The sequence below is a fragment of the Eublepharis macularius genome, chromosome 1 (assembly GCF_028583425.1).
Source record: "Eublepharis macularius isolate TG4126 chromosome 1, MPM_Emac_v1.0, whole genome shotgun sequence".
NCBI lineage: Eukaryota > Metazoa > Chordata > Lepidosauria > Squamata > Eublepharidae > Eublepharis > Eublepharis macularius.
In genome coordinates, this window is record NC_072790.1 from 222,790,697 (window position 1) to 222,816,598 (window position 25,902).

General features: G+C 43.5%; 1 protein-coding gene across 3 annotated transcripts in view; it reads right to left on the reverse strand.

Moving 5' to 3' along the window:
• OTOF (otoferlin) overlaps positions 1-25,902 on the reverse strand; it is a 183,374-nt gene that overhangs the window by 139,139 nt on the left and 18,333 nt on the right. For all 3 annotated transcript variants that reach the window (XM_054976825.1, XM_054976834.1, XM_054976817.1), the window contains exon 2: positions 17,813-17,871. In XM_054976825.1, the coding sequence (XP_054832800.1) occupies positions 17,813-17,871 (59 nt within the window). The remainder of the gene's footprint in view (positions 1-17,812; positions 17,872-25,902) is intronic.

Sequence of the window (25,902 nt, forward strand, 5' to 3'; positions counted from 1 at the left end):
GAGTGAGGAGCCAGACAACCCCACACCTCATGTGGCTTAGCTGGGGGCTTCCCACAGCTCTGCTGGGCCTGGCCATCGGCACATCGTGCCTGGCTCACCTGGGCTGCAAGCTGCCTGCTCCAGTTTGGGCACATCCTTCTCACCCTGGGCTGGACCAGCCCAAGTGGGGGTAGGCCATCAGCCCACTGGGAAATTCCCCTGTGGCAGCCTGCCTCTGCTTGTTAGGTATTCTTGCTTTGTTTCTGAATCCCGTGGAAACTGCCTGTCTAACGCCACTCAAGTTGCCAGCTTTGCGGAGGGTGGAGGCCAGTCGCAAAATGGCTGCATGTGCTTTGGACAAGTGATGCTGTTTGGCTTCAGCTTCCAAAGGAAGGTGATGATTTGCTCCCTGTTCAGCCAACAGAAAGAAGTTGCCAGGCTCAGAGACATAAAATAGTCGTGTGTCTATGGCCAAGCTAAGGGCACCCAACTGCCATGCTTCTACCCAGAATGAGGTGGGGAGTGATCCGAAATTCCTAACTCCTTTTGGATTTTACCACTAAGATGCAAGAAGCAAGTGGGTACCAGGAAAAATATTTGTAGGCAGCCCATTGAGGATAACTGCAGTAGATGAATCCCTTTAAGTCTTTCTTGATTAATTGGAAGGAGCTGATTTAAATAAGAGATCTTGCAGCAAGAATGGTCTGCCTCATGGAAATTAAAATGGTTAAGGAAACTTTAGGGTGTGCTTACTTTGGATAAGTTTCCAGCTTATCAAATATCACAAATATAATATCAGTATATGGAAGAAGCTTAGAGATCCGCAGCACATTACATAACGCCAACATTCTACATTGTAAATAGCAAAGTGCGTTACTTGAATATAAGGTTGTAATTCATCTTTGTGCGCTGCTGATCATTTTTATGTATGGTCCTCTAAGTTTTTCAAAAGCAAACAGGAAATAGTAATCAGAGATGAAAAACGTTCTCAGCAAAGATGAAAGCTAAGAGTACATATAACTTATTTTGGAGTTAGATCAAGATGAGTAGCCATGTTGGTCTGTCTGTAGCAGCAGAAAAGAGCAAGAGCCCAGTAGCACCTATAAGACTAACATTTGTGGTAGGGGATGAACTTTCATAAGTCACAGCTCACTTCTTCAGATACAGCTAGAATGTGAGTCCATCTGACCTTATATCTTGGTGAATGGAGTGAGTTCAGGTGCCAAATGCCAACAACAATGACAAAAGCCAGTGAATGACAATAGCAGGCGTGATTGGATAGGGTGGGGTATGCAGAGGGGTGGTGGGTATGGAGAAATCAGCATTGGTAATGAGACAGGAAGCCTAGGTCTCGATTCAGTCCAGGAGGATGCACTGTCTTGAGCTTTGTTATCAGTTGCAATTCAGCAGTCTGTCTTTCTAATCTATTTTGGAGTTGTGTGTATTTTTATTCTGATGGAGGCTAGAATGAGAAAGAGACTGGTAAACAGGGACTCTGCTTTCAAATCTGAGATAGTAAAGTTATCTTGCACTTCCCTCAATACTTTAAAAAAAAATCCTGCCCCAAAGTTCTGACACAGCAAATGTTAATTCAGCAGTGGGATGTGGGGCTCCTTCTCTTAGTTTTCTCTCTCTTTTGGTGCACAAGATATCACTTTCCTCAGTATATTTGCTGAGCCTGCAGGTTGCAAGATAAGTGAAAAAGTGGAGCAAGAATTAAGGAGCTGAGTTGGCTCAGGCCCTAATCTCTCTCTCTCTCTCTCTCTGCTTTTCTGAAACTGCAGTCAACAAATAAAAGTTGAATGCATGCCATTGCCAAGTGACTGGACAGTACAGTCCCCGTAACTCTCTCAGTTGAAAAACAATTGATGTTTCTCAAATTCTCCTCGCAGATTTTGCATATCATACAAAATCAGTCCTGAGATATTTAATATCTAATTGGTGGAATCAACTCCCCAATTTCCAGGATCTTATCAGCAGAAGAACTAGTGCCATGGCTTGCATATTCAAAGTACAACAGGGAGACCAAGCTTCAAATCCCCACTTGGCTACAAAGCCAACTGGACAACGATGGGTGATACTCTGCAAGTAGTTTCAAGCAGCAACAGCAAAAAAGTTGTTTTTTAATAACATTATACAAGCTCTGGTTCCATTCAGTCCAGTCCCCAGAGTAATGTGAGAAAGGCCTTTGAAAGAAAAGGCAGTTGTCTCCAGCCACCCTTCAATCACCATTAGCTTCTCAAAGACTGTAAAACCATGACAGGCACTGACAGTTTCACTGGACCAAAGAAGGTCCCTGGGTCAGGGACAGAGCATTTGCTTTGCATGCGGAAGGGTCCAGGTTCAATACCTGGCATCTCCTGTTAAAAGAATCAGGGAGTAGGTAGGAAAGCCCTCTGCTTGGCACCCCGGAGTGCTGCTGCCAGACAAGTAGACAATACTGACTTGGATAGGCCAACAGTCTGAATGAGCATAAGGTAGCGGAATGTGATAATGTGTGAAGTGGCTGCAGAAGTAGAGGGGAAACCTTGTCTATTTCACCTTTTCCTTTAAAAATTAAACATCACCACATCATTCCGATGTGCACCTTCAGCTGCACTAAGGGCTAAGTGCCACAGTGGATGGAATAAGCACTCTAAACACCATATCATACTGGTTCTCTTGTTTGCTTGTTCTGTCTTTACCAGCTCTGATTGAGATTCTCCCTGTTTTATATGCTGGTGAGATTATTTTTACACAGAGTTATTTTCTTTTAATTATTGGTGTCTTTCAAATTCTTCAATCTGCTCAGAAGAGCATAGTTTGATGGAAGCATGGCTTGTCTGTACAATTTGCAAATAAATAAATAAATACTGAGGGGGAGAGAATGGCAAGTGATAATTGCCTTCCTTGAGTGTCTGTGATTTAAAAAAAAATTAATTGGGAACCATCTGAGAGTCCCTGTGGAGAAGGATGAAAACTACTGCTTGACCGCAGTCTCTCTCAATGCAATAGAAATAGTCGTGGCTCAAGCATATAGCGCCTTTTCAGGAACCTCACAAACTTATGGAGTCACTGATTTGTAAAATAGAACTTAGTCTTGATTCAGATAGACCAGGTGAGCCAGATCTCATCAGATCTCAGAAGCTAAGCAGGATTGGCCTTGGTTAATAATTGGATGGGAGACCTCCAGCAAAGACCAGGGTTGCAGAGGCAGGCAATGGCAAACCACCTCGCCATGAAAACCCCACCGGGGGGGGGGGGTCACCATAAGTCAACTATGACTTGAGGGCAGAATTTAATTCATTTCACAAAGAGCTACATAAGTAAAACTATCCCCAAGCGTATGAAGCTGCTTTGTACAGAGCCAGACCAGTGATCAGTATTGCCTATTGGTGTCTACTCTGACTAGGAGTGACTCTCTAAGGTCCCAAGAAGAGGCCTGTCTCAAAGTTACTACCTGAAATTCTGTAACTGGAAAGATCAGGGGCTGAATCTGGGATTCTCTGTATGCAAAGTATGTGTTCCACCACTATCAGTACAATGTGGATCCAAGGCTTGCTTCAACTATGATTTGCAGTAGATGTTATATTGTTATAGTATCAATAATGAGCCAGTTTGCTATATTATTATTGCATCTATATAGAGCCAGTTTGGTGTAGCGGTTAAGAGTGGCGAGACTCTAATCTAGAGAACCAGGTTTGATTCCCCACTCCTCCACTTGAAGCCAGCTGGGTGACTTTGGAGCAGTCACAGCTTCGTGGAGCTCTCTCAGCCCCACCTCACAGGGTGATTGTTGTGAGGATAATAATAACACACTTTGTAAACTGCTCTGAGTGGGCATTAAGTTGTCCTGAATGGCAGTATATAAATCAAATGTTGTTATATTGTAATGCACTATACATTGGTCTCCCATCTAAGTTAACTAGGAGACTCCAATTGGTGCAAAATGCTGCTGCTGTTATGGAGCGAGCAGGAGCATGAACATTAGTCCCATCCTACAGTCACTCCACTGGCTACCTATCAGTTACCGTGCTCAATTCAAGATATTGGTTATTACATACAAAGCTCTTCACAGCCTTGGACCAGCATACCTACAAGACCGCCTCCCTCCCCATGTTCCTCCACGGCAACTTCGCTCATCTGAACAGGGTCTCTGCAAGAAAACAACAGTAGCCTGTACACGGGCTTTCTCTGGGGTGGTCCCTACTCTGTGGAACAGACTGCCTAAGGAGGTCAGGAGAGCTCCCACTCTCCTGGATTTCCACATACGATGCAAACCCAAATTATTTAAAAAGGCTTTTTACTCAGATAGGAGGGCAGTAGTGTAGGGAGGGGGTCTCAGATACTTCTCTAATGAGTTAGGGACCATAGACTTACCACTATGTTGCTTTACATATTAGCTGTTGCTTTAAAACTGTACTCATATATACTCCCTGTGCTTCATGTTGTCTAACGTCTGTCCTAGAGTTGATTATGTTCTGTTTCAGCAATTCAGCAATTCTTCATCTCTGTATTAGATCCTGTATTAGACATAGCATTAGATACTAATGCTATGTCTTTGTAAACTTGTATTTATTTATCCTATGGCATTGTTTACGGAAATGTCTTTGACACTGAATGGAAATGTCCTTGATACTGATTGTAATAATCTCACACTATGTAATCCGCCTTGAGTTTCAGTGAGAAAAGTGGACTATAAATGACATAAATAAATAAATTAATTAATGATTAATTAATTATAAAAAATGAGAAGGAGGAGGAGTAACATATACAGTTTCTGCCCACATGGCTAAAATGAATTGCTGTGGTACACCATACTGTCACACAATCTGCCATAACCACATGGGCAGAAGCTACTACTGCCCATAAAGTTAGCCTCACACATCTGTTGCTCCGAAAGACAGACAGACAGACAGACAGACAGACAGACAGACAGCATGCAATTTTTGCAAAAGCAGTAAATCTTGTATCAGGAGTTTATAACTGTACAATAGTCATTACAAATTCAGAGGAGGAGATGGAATAGACTTCAGGCTAAATAATCAGCTTTGCTCACCCTGAGGGAACAAACAGCTCTCAGAAGCAATTATAGTCCTTCAAAGCCATTTACAAGTTGTTCATTAATTATTGCAATGTGGCAGCTTCTGTTTTGTGCACAATTCATTGATTGTGATACGAGAAGTAGCTACATTATTGAATGAGACTTCCATTGATTTCGTCAGGGATAGGAATGCTGTGTTTGCAACTAGATAGCACTGCACAAATCTAGCAAAGAAAATCTGAAGTTATAAATTGTCTGAAACTCAAATGGCAGTTGGGGAAATAAAAACTTTACATGAGACAGAAGAGCAAACAATCTGCATATTTACACCATGTGGTCTTAACTTCCTTTGTATATTCATTACAGGAATATGTTTAGTGTTCTGCCATAGGATGGCTGACCTGTATGCTGGATAAGGGTCACTTTTGCCCACAAAATAGGCACAGATGCATTTTGCCACCCAACTGGTATCTCCATCGGCCAGTATTTCCCCCAGAAAATCCAAAGAGAGATATAATATTAAAATATTTTAAAATGTGATTATGTTATTCATATCCTAAGATGTTATGCTTTGTTTCAGCAATGGTTCATCTCTGTGTTTGGATTTATGCTTGTTTTCAAATTTCTGTAACCCGTACCCTATTGAATTTGTTTATTGCATGTTATAACTGCTGAGGACAAGCAATTGCATGTCCTAATTGTTGAGATAACTTGACACAATAAATGAAGCCACATCCTCCAGTTTGCAGGATCTGAGCAAGTCTGTTAATGATAGGATATTTTTGGAGGTCTTTCATTCGTAGGGTCTCCATAGGTCAGAGGTGACTGGAAAGCACATAACATGCACACACACACACACAATTGTTGATCATGTGGACTTGCTCTGTGTAATATGCCTTAGATCTTAGTTAGAAAGTTAGACTATAATCAATCAATCAATTGACCGACCAACCAACAAATCAATTGAACAAACAAACAATGCAAGCAAGCTTTTCACCAGGTTTTCTATACCATGTATAGTTTTGTAAAACTACATCCTGTCCCTTCTGGATTCTTCCCCGCCCCAACTGAAAAGCCTCCAACTTTTTCGCTTTTCTCAGTGGTAAAATCCTCCAGCCCACATATTGTTCTGATTGCCATTGTCTAGTCATCCTGACCTGGAACACTCTCCAGGTCAAGGAGAGCCAGTGGCTAACCTGGGAGGACAACATTGCTCTAAACCCGAGAATCACTAACAGACAATCAGAAGAATTCTTGCCTGCAAGTAAATCCCATTGAGTAGACTTGGGCCGTTTCCAGATGGCTTACCTGAAGCCGCTCCATGCTGCAATGTTGTGGATCGTGCCGGTGAAAACATGAAATATCGCGTTTTCTCACGCGAGTTTTGTGCGACGTCACGCAAAACTCGTGCGTGAAAACGCGATATTTCGCGTTTTCCCCGGCACGATCCACAACATTGCTGCATGGAGCGGCTTCAGGTAAGCCATCTGGAAACGGCCTTGAATAGGATTCTGAATAGATCTACTTAGGATACACTGCAAATAGCCCAGGGAACACTGCCCTGGAGAGGTTACTTACCTTGAGGGCAGCAACTTTCAGAACCATGCATGTACAGCCCATGCCATCTCTAGCATTCAGGCTACCATTGTGACCAGGCCTGAGGCTTCAAGATTTCAGAAAACATATGCTGATTTGTAGGATTCATTACAGAAAAAGATATACAACCAACTAACAAACAATATAAGATTATATGGGATACAGAAGACATAGTAATAGTTGTATTTATAAGGTCAACTTTAAGAATGTAGATAGCAAATTAAAAATACTAATGTTATGCCATTGTTCTATTCTTTAATGGTATATTATGTTAATGCTTGTATGATTATATAATTTGAACTTCATGTGTAACTCTTGTTTAAATCTTTCTTGTATTATTGGAAAGAGAACCAATACTATTAAAAAAAATTTTTTTAATATGCTGATGATTGTATTTTAACTTTCTTTTAATGCTGCCAACTGCCTGGAGAAAAAAAAAATGTCCTATCCCTTTAACAGAGGCTTACAGTGCAATCCTAAAGAGAGTTATGCTTTATGTTTACTGCTGTATTCACATGATTGCTACCAATGTTTTTAATTGTTTTTCTGTATTTATGTTGTAAATCTGCTCTGAGCCCACTTGTGGGGAAAGTGGACTATAAATTAAATTAATAAATAAAAAAGTTACTCTGGTCTAAGCCACTTGATTTCAATGGGCTTAGACTGAAGTAACTCTCTTTAGTATTGCACTGTTAATAGACTATTATTTGCCAGGTTATGTTATTTACCACTATGCCATTCAAATCTTCAGCTGCCCATTGCTACACATTAATCTTCTACTAAAAGAGAAGGCCATTCTTCTCCAGGTCTGTTGTCAACGGTCTTGTTAATGTAATGCTTTAATTCAGTATAATTTAAAATATGGATTTTTTGATCCTCCTGATTTTGTCCTCTTGTAAGCCCTGAGAACCTGGAAGGGTGGGAAATAAATTACTAAATAATGATGACAATGCTCCAAAAAGTAAAAACTAGCAGTTAAAGGGGTCTTTTTTGTTTTTAAAAATGTAATCTGTGAGGAAATGATTTCTTTTATTGCAACAGATCAAAAACATCTACTGGGATCCTGTTTCTCAAAGGTAGACATGTTCCATTAGCAAAGTTTAATGAAAAATGACCTTTCTGTAGTTCATATTTCAAATATGAGACAAGAGCAGAAGACCTTTAAAGGCTACAGGCTCCGCAGGACACTTTATGGTTTGCATTAGGAGAGAGAATTCATGGCTAAGTTTTTCTGAGGGGGAAAAGGTGAGGAGGTGTTGCCTTAGAAGGCTGTAGCACAGTGGTTAAGAGCAAGCCAATCTTTCGGCTGATGTTGTCAATGTAGAGATAACAGTGCTTGCCTACATTACTGGACTGTGGTAAAAATTACAGTAGGGTGGCAGTGCTGTGTAGATGCTAATTACTATTAGAATCTGTTTTTTAAAAATTAGCACTTGAGGCAGAAGATACCTTCAGGAAGCTAGTCGGCTGCCAACTTCTAGTGATTTTTTTTAAAAAAAACCTCAATCTTCCTCCAGGGACCTCAAGGAAGCCTACGTTGTTCTCCCCTTCCTCATTCTGTTCTCACAGCTACCCTGTGAAGTAGGTTAGGCTGAGAGACAGTAAGTGGCCCAAGATCACCTGGTGAGTTTCCTGGCTGAGCAGGAATTCAAACCTGCGTCTAGCCCAACACACTAACCACTACAAATATTGGCTGGAGGGACAACAAAGATGTGTCCCATCTTCATTTTCTAAAGAAAGAAAACGAAGGAAAACCATGCAGAAGCTATTCATGCAATGTTGCTAGTCATTATTGGAAACAACTGAAATTGGGTAGCTCTTGAAACAGTGTACTGTATTGGTCAAGGTGTCAAACTAGGATCTACGAGTCCTGGGTTCAAATCCCCACTCTGCTATGATGCTCTCTTTGGGTGACCTTGGGCCAGTCACGTTTTCTCAGCCTAACTTACCTCACAAGGATAAAATGAGGAAGGGAGAACCACGTACGCTGCTCTGATTTCCTTGAGATAAAAATGAGCCAATTGAATTCCATCGCATTCAATCTCTCTCTCCAAGATCTGCTGCATCACCTCAAGTTTGGGCAACTTGCTGAGGGAAGCCATTAAACCTCACGCCCTGCCCCTCATTCCTCCATCCGGACACATGCTGCTTCCCAAGCTATGAGAGGCCTGGATCTTACAGCAGGAAAAATTCACTCAAGTGAGCTGATCTTGAATCCTACTAATGCTAATAAACCCCTTTAAATGTGGGGGATTTCAGAGCACCTCTAGCTGCAGGCACAGAGTTGACAGCTGTGATTTTTTAAAATTCAGAAATCCAATGCTGTATGTTTCCCACTGTGGGCACTCCAGTTTATGCAAGAGCATGAATCTCTCCAGGGTGGGCCCTAAGCTCCAGAAGACCTGATAAAAGGTTTAGTCAATGATCAAAGGAAGCATTGCTTTCCCCCTGCAGTTTGGTGGTAACACATTCCCAGTGTGTTGTCTTGCAGTTCTTTCTGAGGGTTTCTTAAAGTCAAGGTACTGCACATTAAGACCCTACCCAAGGTAGCCCATAATAATTACAACAAGCTGCATCTGCCTTGGATTACACTGCACCAATCAAATCTTCGTTCTTTTTGAGCCCAGCAGTGGGCTCTATTAAGCTTAAACAGTGCTCAGATTGAGGGGTTTATGAATGGATTTAACACATGCTGTGATGTTTTGGGAGCAACCTTTTCTTCAATCAATAGCAAGGTGGGCTGACTTAGGTATGTTACCGCTCCAGGCAGCTATTGTACTCCACCCACTCTGGCAGTGGTAGCAGCACCAGAGAGGTTTGCTTGGTGTGGTGTGGGTCTGGATTGCAACTGAGGGTATTGGTTACACCTGTTGCTTCCTCACATACCACTGGTGGGCAATATCAAGATGATTCCCCACAGGGCTGCCAGCACCTTTGCAGCATGCCTTGGACCTAGGTGGCAGTAGACCTCTCTGAAAGGTAGTGGTGGGCATCAGCTATGCCCACCACACAGGCAGCTGGCGCTAGTAACACTGCCAGTGCCTCTGGAGTAAGCCTTGGGCTCAGGCAGCAGCAGCCTGGCTCTAGCAGATGACATTAGCCATAAGTTGTGCCCACTGTCTCCTCCCACACCAATGGTGGCTGGAAGTATGACAAGCCCTCTGTCTGCAGTACTGTCAGTGCCTCTGGAGCTTGTGCAGGACCCAAATGGCAGCAGCAGGGCTCTGGGAGTTGCCAAGCGCAAGCTACACCTATTGTCTCCTCCCACACCATTATCAGCTGGAATACAAGATAGTTGCATCTTGTATTCCCGCAGTGTGTTGGTGCCCTTCCTGGATTGCTGTGCCCCAGGCAGGTACTTGAGATGTTTGGGAAGTGAACTGGCCCTGCAGGAAGCCACTTTCACAAATGATATTTAAAACTGCCTATCAAACATATAGTGGCTAATAATGAACATTTTGATTTTGTTCTCTCCCTTGAAAAAGAAACCCACAGAACTATAGGTCTTTATTTTTGCACCAGTTTCTCTTTCCCCTTAGCAGTGGTGGGAGGCGGGGCTAAAAGTGGGAGGGCTTCTGGTGTCCTGGCCTCACTGACAGTCCTTTAGATGGCACTGGATTTCTAGCCACTGTGTGTGACAGAATGTTGGACTGGATGGGCCACTGGCCTGATCCAACATGGCTTTGCTTATGTTCTTATGCTTATGTTCTTAATGCATTGATTGCTTATAAAAGGTATAAAGAGATCATCATTTCCCCCCCTAGATTATTATATCTGCAGACGTGCTTCATACTTAAGAGTCACTTTACGCATAGCATCCAACATCTCTAAGTTCTCTCTCTGGCATGGTTGTTTGTTTAGTTTTTTGCTCTCTTCTTTCCCTGTGAGCTCTATTGTTCTTCCCTCCTCTTCTCCTGTCAGTCATGGTCTTTTCCCACACCCTCATCAGCATTTCCCTTGAACTGTAACTCTCTTTTCCTCTCCTCTCTGATTTAAGGTAATCTGTACCACCTCAGACAACAGAGAAAAACAGTCTTCACATGATTCAACAGAAAGCTGGAAAAGTAAAGATTACATAATTGGAAAAAAAATGTGAATCCCATACATTCCATCCCGCTCCACCCTACCCAGAGAAAGTATGCTGAGGAAGAAGCAGAGAGGCATAGCTATTTCAACCTCCATTTTTTTAAAAAAAGTCACATGAGAGAAATCATTTACACAAACTATGTGAAAATGGGCAGATCCACAGATTTACATTCAAAATAATGCAGATAAGGCCAACTTCCGCCGTGCCCCCCCCCCTAAAAAAAACCAGGCAGGCATCCCTCTTGCAATTATGGGGTGGGCTTGTTAATATTTGCTTGCTGGTATTCTGCTGTTTCCTTTGCCTAGTCATTCAGGGAATGGGAGACGGGGAATGAAGATGATTCAGGGATTCCACCACGCCTGTCAAAGGTAGCACAGGTTGAAACAAGGAATCCCGGTGCATCCCAATTTCTTTCCTTGGGGTATGACATAGCCATGAATCAGCAGAAAGAGGAAAAAGGAGGATCGACGGTGTGCACCTCTCTTGCACCTATGGACCTAGAATGGTGGATGTATCTAGTACAGGCGCTTCATTTTTCCTTCAAACCAGCCCCTTTCACAGTCCAGAGCTAGAGCTAACAGTCCGTGTTAAAAATCAATGAATAAACTGTGGCTAGAATCAGGCTGCGAAAGGGATATTCCACAGGACAGCTGACAAATTAACAGAAAGACCCCTCCGGGTGCCGCAGCTGCCAGGCAAAATAAAGCTGAATATGAGGCTAATCAAACAGAGCGTTACGAGAGTCTAATTCAGATTAAAAGCTTAGAACAATCAAGATGATACAGCTAAGCTCAGCTCTACAGCCTATAAAATAAGATCATGAGTCTTTATGTTCTGCTTTCGTCTGGATTGTAGAAATGACTCAGAGTGGATTGGAAGTTTCCCCTCATGAGACCCATCAAAATGACTGGGAGAACCTCCTAGTGGACTGTGTCCAGTGATCCAAATGAAACACAAACATTCAAGTACACAACCTACATTGTCTTTGATAGGCTCCCACGGTAAGGAGGACCATTTTTGTAATTATTTGATTGGGTCTTACACATAACTTACTTGGCAACTTTGGGATTGTGTGAGCTAAAATTCAGCCTAAAGCCCTAACTGAACAAGAGAAAAACCCTCTTCAGTGTACCATGCTGACTCTCAAAGTAAATAATGCATCAGTCGGTGGACTTTCCACTCAAGCACACAGGAACAGTGACTTAAGAAAGGGGGGGGGGGTTAGGTGGGTAGCTGTGTTGGCCTGCAGTAGACGAGCAAAGTTTGAGTACAGTAGCACCTTAAAGAACAACAAGATTTCCCAAGATATAAGCTTTTGAGAGCCAAGCTCCCTTCATCAGATATGAGTAGGAATAGAGATCTCTGAGCCCTTGTATCCCAGTTAGAAGATGGGATGGGTGTTGCAGAGAAGCAAGATAGGATGTAGAGGTAAGAGAGGATATAGAGAACAAGACAGCATCTACAAACCCCCTGTATACGTAATCAACACAAAGCCTTGCAGATTCTATTGCTTTTTTAAATGCTAGGTTTCCATTAAAGAGTTTGAGTCACGTGATTCCCTGCTTCTCCATTTCATCCTTTGAGGAAGGTTGAGGGACTGGTCAAGGTCATCAAGGAGTTTCATGGCAGAGCAGGGTTTTGTGGCTGAGCTGGGACATGGCAGGTCACATGAGGGCCATGGCTCAGTGGAAGAGCGTCTACTTGGCATGCGGAAGGTCCCCGGTTCAATCCCCCGGCATCTCCAGTTAAAAGGATCAGGTAGGAGGTGATGTGAGAGACCAAGACCCTGAAGAGCCACAGCCAGTCAGAGTAGACAATATTGACCTTAATAAATGAATGGTTTGACTCAATATAAGGCAGCTTCTTGTGAACACTCTTGAAGGTTAAGACACATTTGGGGGTGGGGGAGGTTGTTACAAAGTGGCCTGGATTAGCTCTGGACTGAAAATCAACCACGCTACATTTTCAGCAGCGACAGACCTCTGCACACATCTAATATCAAGACAAGCAGTCTCTCTTCTTTTCAAACATTCACCCTTCTAGTTCCACAGAGGTTACAAGGGAGTGAAGCTATTTGTAGAAAATAAGTGACATTCACGGCAAAGCAAGGTGGAGGCGGAGAACAGGGGTGCCCCCGACGCCAGCAGCCCAAGCAGTTTTTAACTACTTGGCAAGCTGTGTTGTGAGGGAGGCTGTTATGTAAGCTCTGCAGCACCAGAGGTTTACGTAACAATAGAGGGGAAAGCAGTTTGCAGATGCAGACCTGGGGAGAGCAGCTTTGTGTGCAGCCGTTGAGGAACTAAGGACAGCATCCATGGGTAGTAATAGGGAGGGGGGAGATACTAGAACTCAGTTTGAGACCCTCTTCTCAGTGTCAGGGTTCAAACTTGAAGCATGTGAAGGAATATATATATATTTAAAAAGAAAAAAAAATCCTTGGAGCATATGCAAAGTATTTTGCATGTGCTCCACATGTAACTACAGCCTGCCAGGCATTCGCCAGCAGGAAGGACACTAGGTTTACAATGCAATCCTATGCACTGTAACTTGCATCTAAGCTTATTGATTTCAATAGGCTTAGACTGGAGTAACTGTGCATAGGATTGCATTGTTATAGTGCAGTCCTAAAAAGTGTTATGATCTTCTAAATCCATAGAAGTCAGTGGGGTTACCAGGGTATGGCTCTGTTTAGGATTCTGCTATGTCATGTTTTCTCAAACTTGGACACCTGCTGCATCCATAATTCAAGCAAAATTCCTTTTACACTCAAAAGTATAACACCCTACTTTCTCAACCAGTTCCGTCAACAAAGACCAGGCATTGAAGGACGGTCTAGTTAATAAAGTCCTCAAACATCCCACCTTTCCCTTTGCCTGTTGGGCTCAGAGATGGAGCTGTGCTTTTGGGAACAGGGTTCTGCTTTCTGAGTAATGGCAGTGCTTTAGGGACTTCCTAGCACTTGTCAGCTGTAATCCGGATTGTGTGAGGGAACACATGAAGCTGCCTTATACTGAGTCAGGCCATTCATCTCTTGAGGCCAGTATTGTCTGTTCTGACCGGCAGAGCTCTCCAGGGTCTTTCACATCAGCTGATTGTTTTAACTGGAGATGGTGGGGGCTGAACCAGCAGATGCTTCACCATTAAATTACAGCCTTCCCCCCACCGCGCAGTGCATCTTTATTCCCCACCCCATGAACTGATTTCATTGTCTATTATTTAATACATAGATATTCCATAGCATTACTCTGGAGGCAGCTTCCAAACAAGAACAATGAAAAGGATCAAAGTCACAAAAAGAATCCAAAGCAACACTCAAAAGAACAGACCAAAACCAGGGCAACAAAGAGAGAGCTGGGGTGAGAGTAATGAATGCAGATTATGGTACTCAGTTCCAATAGCTATAGAACGGGTAGGATGCATCTAACATGGTATCTCAATGGGTTGGAGTCTATGAACTGTGAGTGGAAGGCATTCACAATCAGAGATCTTTCTTTCAGCAGCCTCCCAAGACCTCCAAAAAGCTGATGCTCTAAGTTACAGGAGCCTCATGGACAAAACAACACCAACAACAACATTCAATTTATATACCACCTTTCAGGACAACTTAACGCCCACTCAGAGCGGTTTACAAAGTATGTTATTATTATCCCCTCAACAACAATCACCTTGTGAGGTGGGTGGGGCTGAGAGTGCTCTGGAGATCTGTGACTGACCCAGGGTCACCCAGCTGGCTACAAGTGGAGGAGCGGGGAATCAAACAGAGTTTTCCAGAGATGCAGTTTTGTGTAGTGGTTTAGAGCGCAGTTTTGTGTAGTGGTTTAGACTCTAATTTGGAGAACTGGATTTGATTCCTCACTCCTCCACTTGAAGCCAGCTGGGTGACCTTGGGCTAGTCACAGTTCTCTGGAGCTCTCTCAGACCCACTCACCTCACAGGGTGTTTTGTTGCGGGAATAATATTAATATACTTTGTAAACCACACTCAGTGGGCATTGTTGTCCTGAAGGGCAATATATAAATCGAATGTTATTATTATTATTATTATTATTATTATTATTATTATTATTATTGTCCCGCCACTCTTAACCACTACACCAGACTGGACCTTTTGGGGCATGGTTGGCTGCTGTGAAGAGGAGGAATTAAGTTACATTGACTGCACTTCCCTCTTTCTCAATGAAACATCTTGCATTAATGGAAACTCTGCTGCTGGAACAGCAAGGAGGGGTGGTGTCACCCAGTACCTCCTCTTTACAGGCCCCCCCCCGTGACCTCTTTGTGTTCTCTCCATAGATCTCCCATGACTCCAAGCATCAGCTTTTTGGAGGTCTTGTGAGTCTGCTGGAAGAAGGGGGGCACATTCATGAGCCCTTGCGCATACACAGTCCATATATCCCAACCCCCCGCATTTTTTTAAAATGTTGTATTTTGCTTTTATAACATATAAATGTGAGAAAAAGCATATATAAAATAACTGGCTAGATCCACAGACACAAAAGTTTACCCATATCAGAAAAGAAGTTGGCCAATGAGGAAAAGGATAAATAAGAAAGTATGAAGTAGCTGTAAAATAACCTAAAAATAGGCAAGCTACACAGGCAGCTGTGAAACAAGAATTATATTGGCAACAACTTTAAAAACATGAAAAATGTCTGTTTCAGCAAGCCCATTCAACGGTGATCCAGTCCCGTAAGAATAAGTATCGGGGAGGTCATAGGAGACATGTGCTGCTGTATGAGTACGGATCATATACTGTTATCTTATTACAACATGGTATATAATGACAGTGGTTTTTCAAGCACTGTCTTATCCTCTTGTGGCATACTGTTTTCCTTCTCCTAGCACAATTGAGAAACTAATGCTCTAACAAGAACTGTTAGATTTTGAATCTCTTGATATGCTTTAGTGGCCTGGCTTATGACTTACTAAGCTGGCGGGGTCTGCAATCCTGTTGAACCTATGGGCAATTCTGGACATTTAAACAAATGGAAAGTGGAGGCAAAAATGGTTGCTGTGGGGGTAAGAGCACCAACCTCTAGGAGGTGGCTGGAGGTCTCCCAGAATTACAACAGATCTCCGAGTTGCAGAAATCCATTCTCCTGGAGAAAATGGCTGCTTTGGAGGGTGGACTGCATGGTATTATAGCCTTCCTTAAGCTCTGCCTTTCCCAAGCTATTATATTCCATCCCAAAGTTCAGCCTTCCCCAGGCTCCACTCCCAAATCTCCAGGAACTTCCCATACCATAGTTGGCAATCCTATGTCACGGAAGTCACAAAATGGCTATCATGGGATTCTGGGGTCAATCACAAAATACTGGAAGGTTGCAAGCCAAGCATCCCTCCTGTAATGGAGGCTGCTACACCTGAGCTCCCGGGGTTCTTTTGAAAAAATTTCTACTCCACCAGGATTGGAGCTTTGACAAATGCTTTGATGAAGACGCAAAGGGGCATCCTGACACCTACCAGCAGGCACCACGGACACCACACAGAGAGTCATGTACTAAGTCAATCACAATCCACCAGCAACATATTATAGTCTGCTGGGTGCATGATATCCCATAAATACTCCTGTTATTGTATCCTGTCTGGCTTATTCGAGCAACTGGCAAAACAGAACGCATGTCTGGCACCTCCTATACAGTCCCACCAACAGTCCCCTATTTGTTGGTCCTGTCCCTGGTAATTCCCTGTCCCTATTTTATTCCTGTGTTTACCTTAGTGAAATGTTAGCATGACGTGCTAGAGTTGTCATTCTTCAGGGTTTAATTCTGTCCTCAAACTCTCTGGGAGTTAACATTTCTGAGGGCCGGGTACTCGGATTTTGTTTCCACAGCACATGCATGAAAATGCAAGCACAAGAACATTAAGGCATCAGGCAGCTCACAGCCTGCTGTGTCACATGCTATAGCTGCTGAGTTTTATTTTGAACAGTTGGGACCATATTAAGCACCATTGCAAGGTTGCACCCCCTCCCTCCTGGAAAGAATACCATAATACAGGAGAGACCAAGGTAGTCCCAGCCATGGTCAGAGACTGAGCAGCTGTTGGCAGCAAAGTTCATTTACAGGATAGTTCTAAGCCAATTCTTCAGAATCCTTCTTGGCACGACTTACAATCAAAGCTATGTCACTCACAACATTAAAAATAAGCATAAAAACTATCCCCCAAAAAGAGGCAGATGTTTTACAAGCTGGAAAGATAAAACCCTAATTAAAAGCTTGGGTAAAACGATGTGCCTTGGGGAGGGCATTCCAGCCACAAGATGCCACCACAGAAAATGTCCTGTGTCTAGTCTCTACCCACCTCACTTCTGAAGGCAAGGGCACAGAGAGCAGGGCCTGAGAGGTAGTCCTTACCTGGTGAGCTAGAGAGTATGGGAGGAGATGGTCCTTCTGGTACCCTGGCCCCAAGCCATTTGGGGCCTTAAAGGTAACCAGCACTTTGAACTGTGCTCAGAAACAGATGGGAAACCAGTAACCAGTTCTCCCTCCCTGCCAAAAAGAACTTTATGCCACTTTCCAGTTGCCCTGAGGCTGCCAAACAGGTCATTCTGCCCTTTATCACTGACCATAAGACTAAGAAGGATAGTTCAGCCATTTTCATCCAACCAAGACTATCAGCGAGGAGAAATCAGCCAGGTCCAACTGTACGTTTGATCTCCTTCTCTACCTTTCCTACCCTTACTCTCTTTCCTCATATATGTTGCCTTTTCAGATTGTAGCAGGGCTCTATGTATATAACCTGTTTCGGGAGACTGTTATTGAGGAAATGATATCGAAATATAACAAATCAACTATTAACGCTGGGCAATTAATTTTTTCTTGCACCTTTTTCACCAAAACAAGCAACACTCTCTTGGCTCTTGAATCCATGTAAATAATGTCTGGGACAGTGAATTAAGCTCACGCGCAACAAATGGGAGAGGGAGAGACATCAGGCAATGATCTTTGCTTGCAAAACAGAGGTGTGAGCAGTGTTACCCTATTTTCATCCGTGAACTGCTGGATTATGGGATCCATCCCAGGCCAAGAGCTACTGGTCCTACAGCCTGTATGACATTCAGAATGCAAAAGTGTTCCTTCCCAAGTCCCTCTCCTTTGGTACCCACGTCAGGCATTTCTTCCTTACCTCATCAAAAGGAGCTTCATCCTCACAGTTCTCAAGCACTCTGGTGTAGAAGGAGAGGCCTACAGAACCCAAAGAGAGAGAAACAATTAGTTTGTGCAGGAAGAAACCTGGGCCATTTTCACATGGCCAAAGCCTCTGGAAGATTGCGCGAAACTCACCGAATGAAGTGTTTTCCTAGCACCATTTCCTGGCATGATCCCATTTAATGGCACAATTTCTGATGTCATCATGTCATTAAAAGGGATTATGGTGGGAAATTGCATTAGGAAGATGCTTCGTTCCGTGAGTTTTGCGCGATCTTACAGGTGCGTGTGAAAACGGCCCTAGTTGCAAGAACAATAACAGGATAGCTGCCTTGCTGGTCCATCTAGTCCAACATTCTGTTTCACACAGTGGCTAACCAGTTGCCCCAGAGGGCCAACATACGGGCACAGAGGTAGAGGCCTCTGAGGTTGCCTCAGCATGTGAAAGTTCACTTTAGTTACAAGACAGAACCTTTATTGACATAACTGTAACAGTGTCGAAAACAAGTGGAGCCTGTTAATAGTTCACTTTAGTTATCTTGGCTAACAGTCATTGATGGACCTATCAAGCATCTGAATAATGCGGAATAATTTTTGAAGTAGTTGTGATTTATGGTTGCCAATTCCAGGAAGGGAAATTCTTGGAAATTTGTGGCAGGTAGAAGCCTGTGGATGGAGGGTTTGGGGACGGGATGGACTTCAGCGAGGTATAATGCCATAGAGTCCACCCTACGTTGCAGCTATTTTCTCTTGGGGAATTTCTGGAGATCAATTGTAACTCCAAGAGATTGCTAGCCCCCCCCCCCTGTAGGCTGGCAACCCTATGTGATTGTTATTGAGTCAGTGGCTTTTGTTGGTAAGCATGCAAAGTTCTAGATTACACAAAACTCCTTGACAAGCAAGAAGGAAAAGATGCTGTTTTTAAAAGCTTGTACTTGGTGAGGGGGAGATTATAAAAAAGATTCAGCAAAGACACCATATAAAAATAGCAATGTCAGTAACAAAAAAGAGATACAAATAATCCTGTTAACTACTTTAATAGCAGAGCCAGAATCAGCATATAATTAGACACACAAAAATGTAGAACAAGGTAGACAAAGGGAAAAATGAATAAATGGTTAGTCATCTAGAGAAACAGATAAAGTAAAATTGTAAGAAAGAACACTAATTATAAAGCAGGTAGAGACCTACTGCAAATGGGATGATGATGATAGAAGAAGAATCCCCCCTTTAGCTACAGTTGACTGTAAACACATCTTAACTTCAACCAGAGATGGCTCATTTTGGGGGGAAGTATCCTGCCAAATTACCGATCCCTTGTCCCTGGATACAAATTGCTGCCCCTGACAATGTCACCACCTCACCTACCGAGCCAGGCTGCCTCGTGCCCTGCATCCTTGAGGTAATTCTCCAGTTCATTCCTCACTGCTGTAGAAAAGGCAGCCGCTCTCCAAGTGGCAATGCTCACAAGAGAGAGTAACGGTTTAAGATTTCGTTCATCAGTGTCCACGGGGACTCCTCAGTGAGATTTTAGAGAATGAGCCCCAGTGGAACCCAGTTGCTGCCTTCTCATCTCCAAGCTATTTGATCAGACTCATTTGCTAGAAACACATCAAAGTTTGGGAGCCTGAGAGCAGGAACGGAGACCTTGCCTGACTGAAAAGCATCGAGGTGGCTGTATGATGGATTAAGACTGTCAGACGCACCATGGAGAGGAATTGGTGTATTGCATCTAGGCACACGGATAAAATCTACATGCTCTTTTATTTTTGCATCACCAAACCTTCTCTTTGAGCTCTTCTTTCATATGCCCCGGGGAGAAAAAGTTATTAAAATGCTAACGTTTATACCACCAGATTCAAATTAACCCTCTTTGAAAGGGGATCAGGCTTTGACAGACAGTACTTGCCTCCAGCAAAAGAAGTGTTTTCTGATTTTAATGTTATCATGCATGCCACGTCTAGAGGTTTGGGGGGGGGGGAGCCTGAGGAGGGCAGAGAGGAGAGGGACCTCAGTGGGGTATATAGCCATAGAGTCCACCCTCCAAAACAGCCATTTTCTCCAGAGAAACTGTTCTCTGTCGTCTGGAGTTCAGTTGTAATTCCGCGAGACCTCCAGGCCCCCTATGTAGCTTGGCAACTGTGCTCATTTTGCATTTGGAGTGGCAGAAGTGGCGTGCAGCACTGTGCTTAGGAAAGCTCTGCAGGGTTATTCTCTTGGAAAGTTTGCTTCAGGCAGTAAGAAAGCCCCCAGTGCAGTGCTGTGCTGTGCTCTTGATAATTACCTTTTCCCCAATTAAATCCTCCCATATAATCAAGACTGAGTCACTCACTACAAGGCAAGGAACACCAATCAAACTCGCTGAATTTTACAGCAGTGGTTCTTAGGACTTTGTTTTAATGAGGGCTCCTCTTTCAGTTTCCTTACCTTTTAGTTAAGCATGTGGGAGGACACTGGCTTCTCCATTTATACTCTAGGGCCAAAATCCAGCATTCATGACCTCCTGTGTGGTCAGCTGATGATAAAAGGTAAGGAAATGGGAACAGGGCCTTCAGTAAAATAATAGTTAAGTTACATAGTCATAGATAAAGGTTTCTTGGAAGTTTCCACTGCGTTCCTTTCAGCACCAAAGAGGCAAGCTGCTTTTCGGTTTAGATGTAAGAGTTGAACAGAAAGGTGGGTTGCCTCTTCAGCAAATGCTGGACTTCAACATGTGGATCTGCCCAGCTAAGTGGGGGGCCAATTTGCAGTGCCAGGAACCAAAGCAGGAAGACAGAACCAGGTGGAGCCACCCCCTTTCTTTCAGGCAGTGAGTGGAGCCCCTGCAGGAAATGCTCCTGCCCATGTCATCAGGCCACAGCATTGTGTGGGGGGCGCCCAGGCCAGTTCCACACTGCACCAGCCCAGGCTCCACCCTCAAATCTCCAGGAATTCTCTAACCCATAGTTGGCAACCTGAATCTTATGTGAAGGCACAGCTGACCTCCGCTAGAAGTCAGCCCTTCTACATAGTTGCCCCTGAACTCGGGGCCTCCCTATCCTTCTCTGGCATCCCACTGATATATTCTGAAGGCTATATAAAGCCTATAAATTATTTCAGCAGAGTCTTTGGCAAATGAGATTGGTGTGCACTGCTGTTTCTGGTTGCTACCACTGGTATAATATCAACTTGTTTTTTTAATTGGTATCTGGTACCATATTGGTATATGGTTTTAGGAACTGAGATCTGGATGCTTTAGGCTTATTAGAACGTGTTTCTAAATTATTACATTATGTTTGTTCTTTGCTATGGTACAAAAACATAGCAAATAAAATAAACTCTTGAGCACCATAATGCTTCAATAATTTTTGCTTAGAAAACTCTCTTCAGAAAAGACTGCAAGAGCTATGGATAAATCCTCAATTCAGTCCACCACCTTGCTTTGGACAACTTCAGACTGTAGGCTTCTGCGTGTTTCATATGACCGAATATTCCTCTTTTAAAGAAAACACAACCTGTCCATAGAAAAGCAGGTATCAGGGAGAAAGACTCAAGTCCAATTTTCTGCCTGAAATACTGGTTTTCAATATTGAGAGAATCTGAAAGATGGAATTATGGGCAATCATTTCATGGTGTGAACGACCCCTCCCCCAACAGTTTAAGGTGGCATAGCCAAAACATAGAATTGTCTCCTCAGGAAGAATGAAGACTCCTTTGTTACCAGTTCATTCTGCATTTGCCTGTCTTTTCCTCCTGTCTAACCCTCCTTCCCCTCCTCTACTTTTGGCAGCAGTTTCTTTGGGGAGGAATTCTATACCGGTTTGTGCCTTTCCCCTCCCTCCTCCTCCTACATGAAAATCAAGCAACAATTTAGTGCAGCTCTTCCCATTTTAAATGCGTACTTAAACCTGTCACCTTTTGCTCTAACTCTTGCTGCTCTTTTTCTTGCCGTAATGAGATTTCTCTGCTCAATGAACACCCACCCACAGAGAGTCCCTACTTTGAGCCTGTATGTGGAGGGGAAAATGCCAACTGTCTACATAAGCAAGTAGGGATCTTTCATGGCTACTGCTCTGGGATTTCCCCATCTTTGCCCATAAACACACATATTTACCTTGTTAGTTACCAACAGAATCACCTGGTGATCAGAGGCTTCTTGGATACTTAAATGTGGTTCTGTTTGCACCTTGACCAAGGCCTTGTAGCCCAGTGCCAGGAAGAAGTCCTGGCATAGGAATGCCAAGGCATGGACATGGGTCCTAGCTTTGAACTGATGGCCACAAGGTTATTGTCATCCCCACAAGCCTGAACCATCTGCAATTTGATCTCCTTGGATTCCTTCTTCTGTATGCATCTCTTTGAATGTCTTAATTGAAATGCATCCTCCAGTTATGTGCTTAGATTTAATCCCCGGGGACAATTTCATCTGTGTTAATTTGCGCTTGATAAGGGTGTGTTTTAGAGCAGCACTAGATATTATCACGGCAAAGGCATGACTCCAGTCAAGGAATTTTAGTGGACAAGACAGAAGAGTACTTAACTATTCCTATACTCACTGATTATAGCCTAAAAATACTGTCCAAGGACATTCTTCCACCAATGAGATTCATACTGGTTTGATAGTCCAACTGGGAAAAAAAACTGCTGGGGAAGCAGTTTGGTGTAGTGGTTAAGAGCAGCAGGACTCTAATCTGGAGAACCAGGTTTGATTCCCCACTTTTCTGCTTGAAGCCAGCTGAGTGATCTTGAGTCAGTCACAGCTCTCTCAGAGCTCTCTCAACCTTACCAACCTCAAAGGATGATTGTTGTGGGGATAATAACAACACACTTTGTAAATTGCTCTGAGTGGGTGTTAAGTTGTCCTGAAGGACGGTATATAAATTGAATGTTGTTGTTGTTATTTGGAAAGAAGAACTGTCATACAGGGGGAAGAACTAAACATTCATCTTGCACTCATTGATTCTCCCTTGAAGTGTTCCCTCAGCCTCTGAAATAATGTTACTTCAAGGGAAACACAGGTGAGGAGTCCTTTCAGTCCCTCTTAACATCTTGTTTGACTTGCAGTAGAACAGCTATGTTCTGTCAATCTGCACTTGATTTGGGAGATATGTGAGTAGTTTTGGTTAAAAAAATCTAGAAACATGGTCCGGTATTAGCCAATAGGCAATGGAGACAGCTGTACCAGCCAGGCCCCACATTAGGAGGGGCCTGACCACCCACAGCTCTGCCTCCCCCCTGAAGAGGGGAAAGAAGAGGAAGAGCGGGCTTCTGCTGCTACCTACCCGTGCCTGCTGTCTGGGGCTCAAGCAGCAAGTTTGCAGTGGAGCAGTGGCTCCTGGTCACTTTGAACGGGGCAAGGGCCACTTCTCACTTGGCCTCAGTGGGGAGGGGGGCAGGAGATTTTGGGGGCCCTTCCTGGACATTTGCCCAAAGCGCCAGAATCACTAAGCCCACACACCACTGTATAAACAGCAGGATTAAAGACACTGATTCAGAGATATAGTACAAAGAGGATGCAAAGTTTAGCCCTTCCCTTTTTGCTCTGCTTGTGCAATCTCGGTCTCCCTTGCCCCCACCCCACCCCATTATTTGCCCTACCAGGAAAACTGACAGGCTCTTATATAGTATCTGTGTTTTTCCCTTGGAGAAAATGGCAGACCCGGGGATGGATCAAAGTTATCAATGATGGTGCTGAAATGCAGTATGTTTATCACGTACACCCAAGATCTAGCTATCCATCAGCAAAAGGTGCTGACAGTCATATATCTTCCCCCATTCTGTTCTCCCCACAGCAGTCCTTTCCAACCCTGAAAAACTTCCCCTGGTGTTCTACTGATGGAAGACGGAGTTTGTCCACTTCCCTCTTTTCACTACAGCCTCTCAAACGGCAGGGCTATCAGTCCACACAAGTCCTGCAATCTGGGGAATAAACTTTCCAAGGGAGAGGGAAAGGGGGGGGGGAAGATCTGTTATTCTTGCCTCCCATCCGATACCAGCCACCACGTGTTATTATTCAGCTAATCACAGAACAGTATGATACGCCCTCCCTCGTCCTTGTATGGACAATACATTCAAATTTGCAAATGCTACATAATTGGAAGGAATTGCACATGCTTGCAAAGGAGGCTACAGAATTCCTAAATCAAAGAGTGGAATGGATGATAATAACGAAAGGAAGGAAAGGATAATAATGAAAGGAAGGAAAGGATAATAACGAAAAGGAAGGAAAGGAAAGGAACGAAAAGGCCTTCACAGACTGAGGAACCATAATACTGTACTTTGCAGCTGAGGGACTGAACAACCCGGGAGAGTCTCTTGTGGGGCTTGACTGTCATTCAACAATAAAGAGTATGACTTCAGAATGCAGAGATTTCCTCAGATGCTGTTCAAATTTAGAGGTAAAAAAATTCAAAATCTGCTTATGGCTAAGATGATGAATTGCTGCAGAGACATAGAAATCAGTTGCTATAAGGATACAAGGATATGGCATTTGCTACCCATAGAAAAACTCAACAGAACCCCTATAACCCAAGTGCCCTTATTGCACCTCCAAAACTGGGCATAGTTCTTTACTTAGGAAGAATGCCAGAGAAGGAGCAATTCCCATATATCATAGGGAGGTACAATGTCAATTTTGCAACAACTCCATTGACTCCCCATCCAAAGTACTGATTTTAAAAACCTGAACAGTCTGGGAGGAGAATACCTGAAGGGCTCTTCTCCCATTCAAATCCCATACAAATCCCATACAAATCCACACATTAAGATCTTCCTTGGAGAACCTGCTCTGTGTGGTTGTGTAGGCCACCCCAGCCAAAAGGAAGTATTTCTTCATGCAGTTCATGAATAAGAGCCAAACAAGACATGGGCTGTTTCCACATGCTCTCCACATTTGCAAAATGGCTGTGGGCTGTTTGGCTTCCATTTGGCTTCCATGTTTTTGGCGCCTTTTCTGGGAACACACTTTCTGCACTCTCAAAAAAGGGGCTGAAAATATGGAAGTCAAATGGCCTGCAGCCATTTTGCAAACAGAACCAGGTGGATTCCTGGGAGAAAGCCGCCAGCATTCAGTGAGTGGGCCGTCCCTTTAAGAGCGTGTGGAAACGGCCATGATGCAGTAGATCCAGGATCAAACACTCCTGTCCTGCTTCTTTTTCTTTACATTTTCAAAACAGTAAGGGACCTGGATAGCCCAGGTAAGCCTGATCTCGTCAGATCTCAGAAGCTAAACAGGGTCAGCCTTGGTTAGTAATTGGATGGGAGACCTCCAACGAAGACCAGGGTTGCAGAGGCAGGCAATGGCAAACCACCTCTGATAGTTTCTTGCCATGAAAACCCCACCAGAGATCGCCATAAGTTAACTCTGACTTGAGGGCACCACACACACACACACAAGGGAGAGGAGGTGTCTACCCCCAAGTAGCTTCCAAATCTGAATTGCTCTCCAAAGCTGCCATTAGCCCCACAGAGGAAAATGCAGGTAGAGCTCTGGATAGAATTTAGATTGGGAGAAAAGTGCAAAAGGATAACATTAAGCCTGTCAGCCTCCCCCCACCCACACACAGAGAGTGGCTTTGACTTAACATTGATTTAAGTTTTGCAAATGGGATGCTTGAAAGATCAAACTTACTAGGCTTTTATTTATTTATTGCCCACATTTCTAGTCGTGAATCAAAACAGATTACAAAATATAGAACAATACAATCAGGCAGCATTCTCTTTAGACATCACAATAATGATTTGTTTGCAGTTGAAAACAAGTAATATTTTTTTTTTGCATCTGTATGGTTATTGGCATTCAGAATGGTGGCTGGTCAGATAGTACTGTTGCTGTATACTCACAATTTTCTGGCTTGCTAGAATGATGTATGTGCCAGGGTTAAACATAATTAAAATTGGCTACATTTTGAGCACATGCGCCACTTCGGCTCCCACGGCGGCATTCATCAATCATTACAATTCGTCATTATTGGAGTATGTTCAGAACTTCCTAGGTTGAACAGCAGTTTCCAGGGGGTAGGATGAGAACGTGCAAAATATTTGTGGTTATATTCATAAACACGAATACATTCAGTTTGGGAGCTAGAT